General features: G+C 52.1%; 2 protein-coding genes across 2 annotated transcripts; both read left to right on the forward strand.

Moving 5' to 3' along the window:
• Positions 1-207: 207 nt before the first annotated feature.
• On the forward strand, positions 208-513 carry G0S2 (G0/G1 switch 2). Its single transcript, XM_010183740.1, has one exon. It carries the CDS (start codon positions 208-210, stop codon positions 511-513), a length of 306 nt encoding a protein of 101 aa, XP_010182042.1.
• A 6467-nt stretch (positions 514-6980) lies between these two features.
• On the forward strand, positions 6981-10268 carry LOC104533690 (corticosteroid 11-beta-dehydrogenase isozyme 1-like). The gene is made up of 5 exons (XM_010183741.1): positions 6981-7068; positions 7675-7805; positions 8371-8482; positions 9114-9299; positions 10105-10268. The coding sequence occupies exons 1-5, from the start codon at positions 6981-6983 to the stop codon at positions 10266-10268; spliced, it is 681 nt and encodes a 226-aa protein (XP_010182043.1).
• Positions 10269-10882: the final 614 nt, after the last annotated feature.

Here is a 10882-nt window from a genome sequence, read left to right on the forward strand (position 1 = left end):
GAGATGGAGGGGGGATCTTGTTTGCTTGAAGCCTAGAGGCAAAAAGAAAGAATCAAAAATCGCCACTTAAAGCAGGGCCGGGGGGGTCTGCAGGGAGCTTGGACTGCCTGGAGGGCTCTGACCACTGCAGGGAAAAAGCAGTTGGATTTAACTAATGTCCGTCTCCTCTCTTGTAGAGCTGACATCTCCCAGATCTGCCGCAAAAAAATGGAAACCATGCATGAGCTGATCCCCTTCGCCAAAGAAATGCTGAGCCAGAAGCCCAACAGGAAGATGGTGAAGCTGTACATGCTGGGCAGCGTGCTGGCCTTCTTTGGAGTGGTTATTGGTCTGGTGGAGACGGTGTGCAGCCCTTTCACCTCCGAAGGGAGGCTAGAGGAGGAGGAGGAGAAGAAACCTGCCCCAACACAAGAGCAGATGCTTCCTCAGAAACAGGAGGATTTGATCTTGGAAAAGAACAAGGCGCAGGGGGGGCTGCAGCGGGCGCTGCTGACCCGGCAGCACGCGTCCTGAGCGCCAAGAGACTCCGCTGCCCTGTCCCGTCCCGTCCTGTACCTGGTGTGGTTCCAGCAAGAAGGTTTGGCTGAAGGAGACCGCAAGTGCAAGACTTGGAAGAAGCGAACGGTTTTATTTGCTGCTGTGCAGCAGTGGGGAAAAAAATACCTTTTGTTGGTATAAACATGTGCAAGGTGCACAGCATGGTTTCTTATTTTTATTACAGACGCATTTTACAACATTTTGCAAAAATCAATAAATATTTTATATGGTACCGGTGCTCTCTAGCTGCATTCATTTCAAACCCTTCTCTTAGATTTGCAAACAGGTTTCACTGGTGCCTCTGGCTCTTGGGGGGCATCTGGGGGCCCAGGGAAGGCTGAGGGGGGTGGTTGCACCCTCCCAATGAAGCCTCCCCTGGCGAGGCTGCTCTGGGACCCGGGGGTTGGTGTTCCTGTGCCTCTATCAGCTGCTCCCTGCCAAAATGGGTCAGCTCGGGCAGGAGGAGGTGGCATTTGTCTCGCATGCCCTGACCAGGAGGCGGGGTTGTACCTTCCTGGGGTTATCTGGGTTTAATGGCACACATTTGTGTACCTACCATGGCTGCGTGTGCCCAGAACTGTTCAAAAAACCCGAACAACCCTGTCCATGCGCCAGCAATCCTCTGACAGGGCATGGCAAAGCTTAAAAACCATCTTCCAGCTTTACTGGGATCCTTCAGAAACCCACCACAGACACCTAATAGTGCAGAATTATATTAGCTATTACAGGAGTCTCACAGATGGAAAGAGCGAAGCAGGGACAGAGACAACTCTGGAGGGTGTGGAAACGGATCCCAGCTTCAGGACTGGACCCAGGGCACTGCCAGACTCACAAGAGAACTTTAACCTATTTAAAATATCTTTCCTGGGCTCATTGAGAATCTGTTGCTTTCAGGACTGTGTCCTGTGGGTCAAATAAACCCTTCAGACTCTGCAGCCGAGAGACTCAGACCACGTTGGAGAAGCGAGGAAGATAAACGGTCCCTGCCCATCACGGCCGGGGCAGAAAATCGTCTTTATCTGCTCTAAGGCAGACAGGGCCAGCAGGGCAGAGGTGGGAGCAGGCCACGCACCGAGACCTGGAGATGTACCAGTGAACACCAGTATGGAGCTGACAGCAAAACCATGGCTACAAACTGCAGGACACGGTGGAAAATGAAAAGGCACTGCCCAACATCAGCGTCATGAGCACAGCTCCCTCCCAAGCTGCACAAGTTACGATCAGATTCCAAAAATCTAAGAACGCAGCTGAAGTTCACCCTTACATTTTCATACATAATCCACAATTCATTTTGTCGACAATTATTTCTGTCAAAAAAACCCCAGCAGCACACTGTGGAGGAGGAATCCTATTGAGTCTGTTCAGGGATTAAATCGGGTATAAAGTAAGGAGCAGAGCCCCATTAAAAGCAGCCAAGAAACACTTCATTTAGTCTGTAACCAAGATTTTGGTCTCTGGCATGGTTAAACAATGCAACACCTCATCGACACCAGTGGAAATTTCATGGGAAAGCATGAAAGGAGAATTCAGGCCTGAAGAAAGCAATCAGCTGAGATGTGTCTGTGTGTCCACCCCTGCCAACTCCAGCTTTAAATGGTTTTGTGTTTGCAGCACAGTCCCGGGGATGGGTAAGGCTGACCTGCAATTCCCTGCAGTGCGCTTGGTGCGTGGATAAACCTGTGCAGGGTGTGAAAATACCCAAATATCTCCAGGTCTGAGCTGTCACACATCGCTGCTGCGGCACAGCTGAGCTGTTCAATGGATTAAACCGAGATGAGAACCACGTCCTTGTCCAAGGCAGCTGCAAACTCCATCAACCACACATCAGTTCCCAAGATTAGCCCATCCTCACAAGCTGTAGGTGTCTCCTCCTGCCCCATAGGAAAGGGAAAATTTAGGAAATGAGGAGCTAAAGCTGTGCTCAAGCAGCCCGGTTTGTGAGTCTGGTGTGCCCGTCCAGGCTGAGCTGCACCACCTCTGGGTTTGGGTTGCGATCACCTCCTCACGCCATGCTGGCGTCGTGCTGCCCACACCTCCTCTCCACAGTTACCCCGCCATGGGTTTATGAGCTTAAAGCAAAGAGGTTTGTGGAGCAGTCAAAATAGTTCCTCCTAAGGCAGCTAACGGGATTAGACAGCTCAACCACGCGCTGCCGGCGGCTCCAGAGCCAACTCGGTAGAACCACATCCTGCAGAGACAATCTCTGACGTCCCACGGGCTCAGGGGCTGCTACTGCCCCCATGTCACCCTGAACCTCAGCCCGGGAGGTCAGGGCTGGCCTTACCACTGCCACCGTGGGCTGCACCGACATCGGGCAGGACCGGCTCTCTGCAGAGCAGCCAATCAGACACTTATTAATGGCTGATTTTACCACAACGACCACATGGAGTCTTACTTAAACCACACAGTGATAAATTCAGTGCACATGGAGGCTTAGTAAAGCACTTAACATCACTTAAACTATGATGAATAGCAGACTTGCCAGATGCAGCACATTAGAAGGCTTCAGCAAACTTCCCTGTTGCTAAACCACGGCAGGACTCTCTAAACCATCCCATTTCCCACTCTGTCTCCTGAGCCTCCTCATGGTATTTTGATGCCAAACTCCACAAAGCCCTGGCCAACACCACTGCCACAAATGCGCCCAGCAAACAGCATCCAGGCACCCCGGCCTCGGAGCAGAGCGCAGTCATTGCAAAAGCCCATATGTGAATTGCAGAGAGAAATTTTAGTTATAAACACCAGAGAGCAACCAGACAGAATAAGATGCATAGTCAGTACAGGCAAGAGATGGTGCAGAAGCATCTGGAGTGTTTAAGTTAAGTTAAACCAAAATCCTGAAGGAGACAGTCATGAGGAGAGCCACACATTGCCCAAGGTGTGAGTTGCATTGCTGAGCTCGCACGAGGTTCATTTCTGTTACTCTCTTTAAGACTTGTCTGAATCCAGTTCACCTTAACCTGTAAACGTGACATTTTTCTGGACCATTAAATCCTCAGGAAAGCTGCAGCTGGCGTGAGATCTGGTGAGTAATGGTCTGTACCCATCCTGCAGCACCTCTTCAGAGCTCTCATTTCAGCAGGGAGCTGCTGTCCAGAACTCCACCATAGGGAGATGGAGGCCACGCATGACCCCCCGCAGGCCAAAGGCTTCAAAGGCACGAGCCGAGTGTCTTTGGGGAGCCCTCTCTCACTATTTGTGGTTTGGATGTCTCCACAGCTGCCAGGCTAAATTTAGGGGCTCTGATAAGCACATCAGCCTCTGCCACCCAACACCAAGGGCACTGGGAACGTGGATGGCGGCCAAGGCTCAGAGCAGCCACAGCACCATCAAACATCAAGGCAGCAATTCCCAACCTGGTCACAAAGGGAAAAAAATACATTAAGTGCTTAGAAATGGCCTAAACATCACAGTATTTTCTCTAAACCAGCAGGGAGTAGAAATTTCACGTCAAACCAAACCCAGTCCTACAATCACCTCAAACCTAAAAGCACATTTTCTGGGAGGGGTGCAGCCATGACAGCGATGGTGTTTGCAGGACGTTGCCATTGCCCATGGGCCGTGTCCAGGAGCCCTGGTGAGGCGGTGAACAGCCGTGCTGAAACACACATGCATCTGTCATGGCTCAATAGCATCGCATCGACGCATCAGCCTCATATAATCGAGGGCAGCGCTTCATAATGGTGATATCCCCATTGGTAAAGAAAGGAATTAGATCTGTGCTCATGGTGAAGTCTGCTGGGAGAGCTGGGTATGAGAAATAACATTTTAATGTCGACGTGACAAAGGAAAGCAAAGACGAGGGGGAGGAAAATCCTCTGCACTTAACAAAGACTTGATAACAGGTTGTAAAAAAGCCAAATCTCACTTGAAAGAGAGAAAAAAGCAGTGGTATCCCAACTCCTGCCAAGCGCTTTTGAGTCACTGGGCTGCATGCACAAACCTGCCCCAAATGTGCTCTCCCAGGCAATGTGGGGCCGTGGACACGGCAGGGGCTCTCTGGCAGCTCCCCCATGGCCCCTCCACCACTTCGGTGTCAGAACAAGTTCCCTTCACGTCTTCGCTTCCTCCAAGAGGGCTCTGGGCAGCAGTAAATGAAGAACGCCCCCTGCGCAGAGCGGTCAGCACGATGCCGAGCGTCAACCCTCGAAAAACACAGCTTCAAAGAGCAAAGGACACAGAAGTGACCTGCAGCGGGGGGATTTGGCCAGGATCATTTGGGTAGAGCCATTTCAGAAGCCAGAGGCTGTGCTCAATCCCCCGGGGCCAGGCACAACGCAGCGCTCCCCTGCACCAAGGCACAAAGGTTTGGCAGCGCGTGGCCAGGACCAGCAGGGATCAGAAAACCCCTCTCAGCAGCAGCCTCTCCCTGTCCTCCTCTCCCGCCCCCAGGAAAAGGTTAAAAACAAGTTCTTAAGTTGCACGCAGGAAAACAAACCCAGAAAAAGCTGCGAGTGGGAGTGAGGAGCAGCAGATCCCTGGAAGGGCGACAGATGGGCAAGAGCAAACCCTGCGGGCAGCAAAACCCGGCTGGATCCCGCACCTCCGGCTGCCACCACAGCCCCCAGCCATCCCAGGGACCACCCAGCACCCCCGGGCTTCATATCCGCACAGGACACCCTAAATATGCCTTTTATAAAATACAATTTGTGTAAGTTACATTCAAAATACTCAGTATTTCAGGCTTTATTATCAGCTGCTTTGTTTCACACAGAACCCCCAAACCAAACCTGCAGTTCCCATTAACCACCGCACCAGTTTGGCTCCGTACCCGCCCGGGCTGCCCCCAGCCCCGCAGAGCAAAGAGCAGGCTGCCCTTCCCAGCCCAGCGCACAAAGGTTGGTGGTTATTGCTTTACCAACAGCAATATCTGAGATGAGCCTCTCTCCCTGCTGGCAACACTGACAGCACGGCAGCTGAGCTGAAGTCAATGGGTTCATTTATTTCAAGCCAAGGAATGGACCAGTTGCCCCATGATCATGACCCAAGTTCAAAGCAAAGGGAGGCAGGAAAAGGCAGTGACTGCACTGGGGTTATCTCGCCAAGCGTGGGCTGAGCGCTCCCTATCGGAAGGAAAGTTGGGACTGAGGTAGGAAGGCAGAAAATAAAAATATAATCTATAAAGCAGAGGCAATGGCAGAGAGCTCCACTGCCCAACCGTATCATTAAATTAAATAATCTTTATTTTAAAGCTGCAATAGGGGGAGGAAAAATTCTTTAAATAGCTCTTTCTGGCTGGTTATGGTGAGGCATCCAAGAGGGACAACCACAGCATCGTACCCATGTAAATCAGACCACGGTGCAGCCCCTGCATTGCAGATGAGGTTTTTGTCCCCACAAACACGGCTTTGCCCACTGAGAAAGCAGAGGCTGCAGTGAGGCAGCGCCAGGAGCACCCCAAGCCCCACAAACCCCTCAGTGTGTACCCCAGCAGGTACCTGTACTCTGCGATGAGGATCCCAGTGCCAGAGCATCATTTATCCCCATTGCGCAAGGTCACGGTGTTGAGTTTGCTCCTGCCCGTGCTCAGGGAACTGGCGGATGTTACATGGTTTTTCCTCAGACTATATTCACTTGAAAATAAGAACAACGCTCATGCAAAACTCAAAGCAGGAACCGTGGCAGCAAGGACCCTTATTTCTCTGCAGAAACCAATATTCAGTATTTCACTGCAAACCTCCCCGTGCCCGAACGGCCCCTGGGAGCAGGAGGGGTTGCACTCCCGGGATGGGCTCAGCTCAGCCCTCTCAGCCCCTGCTCCCTCATCTGCTCACAGGAATCAGTACAGATTAAAAAACTAAGCCCTTCCTCATTTTTGGAGCCGTTTGGGGTGGTAGGCGCTGGGGACTGCCCGCACCCCTGCAGAGGGCAGCTGCCCTGGGACGCAGAGCTGCGACGCCCTGGGAGCACAGGACCTTTGCTGCGTGTCCCCGCCGCGGCACAGCAGCCCCCAGTCGCTCCCCCAGCACCCAAATGGCCGCCAGGATTTCGGCAGCGCTGGGACCCAGATCGCATCTCCACACACACCCGTGTGCGGGTCAGCGGGAGTAGAGGAGGACGTTTATCTACCTGCACCAGGCTGCCGCTCTGATGCTCTTGAAGTGAAACTTGACGCTGCTCAGCAAAGACACACCTCTTCAGGGTGTTGTGCAAAATTCGGCATTTTAACGTAGGACAGGAAATATGAAAAGAGCCGGGCAGATCCCAAACAGCGCTCTGGGTTAGGCCGGGGCTCGCCAGCTCCAGGGGGGAGCAAATCAAAGGGTTTGCCTCGCTCATCCATCCGCCCATGATTTTCCAGAGCTGGGGAAGCTGCAGTGCCTCCGATAACAGGTTTTAAAGGCTTCGCATTGCTGCTTCCCTCCAGAGCAGCTCTGCAGAGGGTTTGGGTTTTTTTTCTCCTCTCTTCTCTTTTATGCTTTATTTCCTGACTCCACAGTGGGATGAGTTGGTTGCAAAAGATTCTCATTCCCTTTTTGGGATTGGTTTTGGCCTTCTGGTTTTATTCTGCGAGGGAGGACTTCAAACCGGGTAAGTATTTAAAGTGAATTTAACTTTTAAGGGAAAAATATTAAAAGCCACATTTGAGCGTTTTGCATAGAAACTGAAGAGAGCTTGGACCAAGCCACGTCTGAGCATTTTTGAGATGGCTGATACTGGAAACTTGCTTTAACAAAGATTGGAAATTGAACCGAGCAAGTATCATGCAGAAATACTTCCTGGGGAAGCAGGTGAGGCAGGGGTCTGAGAGGGAGAGGGCTCCAAAAGCTCTGTTTTCCAATGCATAGCAAAAGAATTTATAAACGTGACTTTTAAATAATGGATTTTAAGTTTCAAGGCGTGCATGTAGTGGCTGATTTTTATTACAAAGCAGTCAGGGTGTTTTTAAGTTGTGTTCTGACTTGTGGAAAAAAAAAACCCTGTTGAAAGAGCCGGGCGCTGTGGCCGTGTGGCTGCGTTCAGCGAGGAGCCGCAGCTGCTGCTCACACGGCTTTTCCAGATGGATGAGATGTCCTGGTGCCGGATGCTCTGCACTCGATTCCTATTAACTGCTTAACTGAAGGGCAGAGGGTTGGGTTTGGTTTGGTTTGCGCAGGGTTTGAGTAAGTTAAATCCCCTGCCTTGGTCCCCGTTCAGAGATGCTGAAAGGGAAGCGGGTGATTGTGACGGGCGCCAGCACCGGCATCGGGGAGCAGCTGGCGTTTCACCTGGCGCGGATGGGAGCCCACGTCCTCATCACCGCGCGGACCGAGGCCAAGCTGCAGAAAGTAAATGAGCACTCGCACACACGTGTTCACAGCGGTGCACACACATGAAGCCCAATCTCACACCACAGGTACACGCATGAACACACGCACGTGTAATTGCCAAGGCACAAACACCAGAGGCACGGTCACGTTCACACTGTGCATACATGCGCTGCCTGGGACTCCTGCGTGAACAGAAACCCCTCTCCTGCAGACAAAGCACTGCGATATCTGAGCTTGCTGAGGTATGAACACACATCCCCTGCACAGGGGCTCCCTCGGCACACACACACACCCACCCTCATTCCACCGCAGCGCAGACACTCCTGCTCACCCTACACACACGCAATCCCGGCACAGACTGCGCCCAGGAAGAGCCAGACCGCCTTGAGTAACGCATCCACCGAAGGAATCATTTTTCAGACTCCCTTTGAAGCTTAAAAGGCCCCAAACCTACTTCCAAAACTCCAAAACGCTGTTTTAAGTTGAAGACACATTGCAGGGAGCACAGGCACCCCCTTTCGCTACCACACCAGGCTCCCCAGGGCCGGGCGGGGGTTTCTGATGGTTTGTGCTGGTGTTGCAGGTGGTGGAGCGGTGCCGGGCGCTGGGCGCAGCCTCGGCGCGGTACATCAGTGGCACCATGGAGGACATGGCCTTCGCCGAGCATGTGGTGCGGGAGGCAGAGACCTCGCTGGGTACGTCTGCAGCCTCGCAAACGGCAGCAGCACGTTGCATCTCTCCACGGCCACGCTGCTTTTTGCCACGTGGCCACTAATAAAAGCAGGAGAGATGGCGATGGGGTGAGACGGGAGGGGTTTTTCCCTAATTTTGCCCTTTGCAGTCCCACTCCTCTACCCAGCTTCATCGCTTCAGCTCAAACGGAACCGCGCTGCCAGTTCCAGCTCTGTGCCCTCGTGACATCCTGTCCCAGTATCGTAACCCTGGATTTCGTCACCCCCAACCCCTGCGCTCTGCAATGGCCCATCAGGCCCACGACAGCCGCGCTATTGCGGCCATGGGTCACAGCCACGGAAATGCAATATTTCAGCGCTGCGTGGAGCACTCCCACCCCGGCCCACAGACAACTCAGGGATGACCTCCCTTGTGCTGTGGTATTTGTGTTTTGAACAAGAAAAAAAGAAAAAATCACAACAGAATTGTTACTGGCAGCCACCATCCAGATTCTATCCCCACTCCAGAGATGGCAGGCCACAACTCTGACCCAAAAACCTGATTTCTTCTGACTCCATTTACTCTGCTCCCAGGAAGGGCTCTGTTCTGCTGGCTGTACCCCTCTTCCACTAACACCTGCCCCTCTGCCTGCAGGAGGCCTGGACATGCTGATTCTGAACCACGTCGGCACCTCATACTTCGGTTATTTCAATGGGGATGTTGAGCACGTCCGGAAGCTCCTGGAGATCAACTTCCTCAGCTACGTGGCCATGGCCACGTCTGCCCTGCCCATGCTGAAGGAGAGCGAGGGCAGCATCGTGGTGGTTTCATCCATGGCGGGTGAGTGGGGAGCGAGGGGGTGATGTGGGATTCAGTGAAGAGACACTGCAGGCTGATTTTCAGAAGCATGCAGAGACACCAGGCATCCTAAAGGGCCCGTAACTGCTAAACGCACCCAAAACCCACCAAATCCAGATATTTTTTTTGCATTTTCGTATGGATTCTGCTCTCTGATGCAATCCAATCGCCCAAGGTTGCTTTTTGCTAGCCCTGCAATTAAACCCCACACCTTGATGTCAGGATTATTAGACCAGTAGAGCTCAACTACCCCCCTGCAGTTTTACAGACAAAAGTGGAAATGCAGTATTTTCTCACTGCACTGGATCTCTGACGATTCATCTTGGTTTGGTAGGTCAAGTTCCTGCTAATATTTGTAGAGTGAGTTATTGACTGACTCTATTCACAAAAACATGACTCTGTTCTAATAATTTCTGTTAAGTCAGGAAATTAAATCACAAACAGATGTCCCCACTCTCAGCTGGTATGTTTGTTTGTCTTCTGGTGATCAGCTCAGCATCCAGAAACAGGAGCTTAAACTCTGCTCCATCTCTCCCCTCCAAGGGTTTCCTGGTTACTGCGGGTTGCTCATGCCTGCAGCAGAGACATGAGGCATCATGTTGGCCTTAAGACCTTTAAAGAACTGGACGCTGTCGGGAATATTTGCAATGCTGCTGTTCAGGTGCCAGGATGACATTTCACTAACAGTAAACTCCCTTCGGGTAAAATACTTTGTGCTGAAGAGTAAAGCAGAGGTTTGGGCAGAGGCAGCTTTCTGTGCTGTAACAGAACTTTACTCTGTGTCCAGGTAAAGTCGGGTTTCCCTTTACGGTCCCCTACTCTGCAACAAAGTTTGCCTTGGATGGATTTTTCAGCTCCCTGAGGCAGGAATTCAGCATTCAGAGCATTAACGTTTCCATCACACTCTGCATCCTTGGCTTCATCGATACCGGTAAGATCCGTGCTGTCTGATCTGGCTCATCAGGAGCTGAGCATCACCCCCAGCTGCTTATCATGCCCTCACCTCCCTCTGCCACCGACTCTCCCCTGTCACCTCTGCCGCTGCTTTTCCTCCACGAGTGCACGCAAAAGACTCTGGTCTCTGCCATTGCGCTCGGGCTGGCACAGCCTCACATTCAATTGGTACAAATGGCTGTGCCAGCCACCTCCTCCCATTATCACAGACTGGTTTGGGACCTCAAAGCTCCCCCAGCCCATGGGCAGGCACACCTCCACCAGCCCAGGCTGCTCAAAGCCCCATCAAATTTGGCCTTGGACACTGCCAGGGAGGGGGCACCCACAGCTTCTCTGGGCAACCTGGGCCAGTGTCAGCGCCTTCACAATGAAGAGCTTTTTCCTGATGTCTGGTCTAAATCTACCCCATTCCAGTTTAAAGCCATCACCCCTGGTCCTATCACTCCATGCCCTTATAAAAAAATCCCTCCCCCATTATTAATCCCATCCATCGCTGCGACAAGCTACGGGAATGCAAGTGCACGATTAAGGGCAGCGGAGAGGAACGTGGCTGCGTTAATTTCCCTCTGTTTTGACGTACGGGCAAATTTTAATAAACATTTTGCAAGTCC

The sequence above is a fragment of the Mesitornis unicolor genome, unplaced genomic scaffold (genome assembly GCF_000695765.1).
Source record: "Mesitornis unicolor isolate BGI_N332 unplaced genomic scaffold, ASM69576v1 scaffold22204, whole genome shotgun sequence".
In the NCBI taxonomy this organism is placed as follows: domain Eukaryota; kingdom Metazoa; phylum Chordata; class Aves; order Mesitornithiformes; family Mesitornithidae; genus Mesitornis; species Mesitornis unicolor.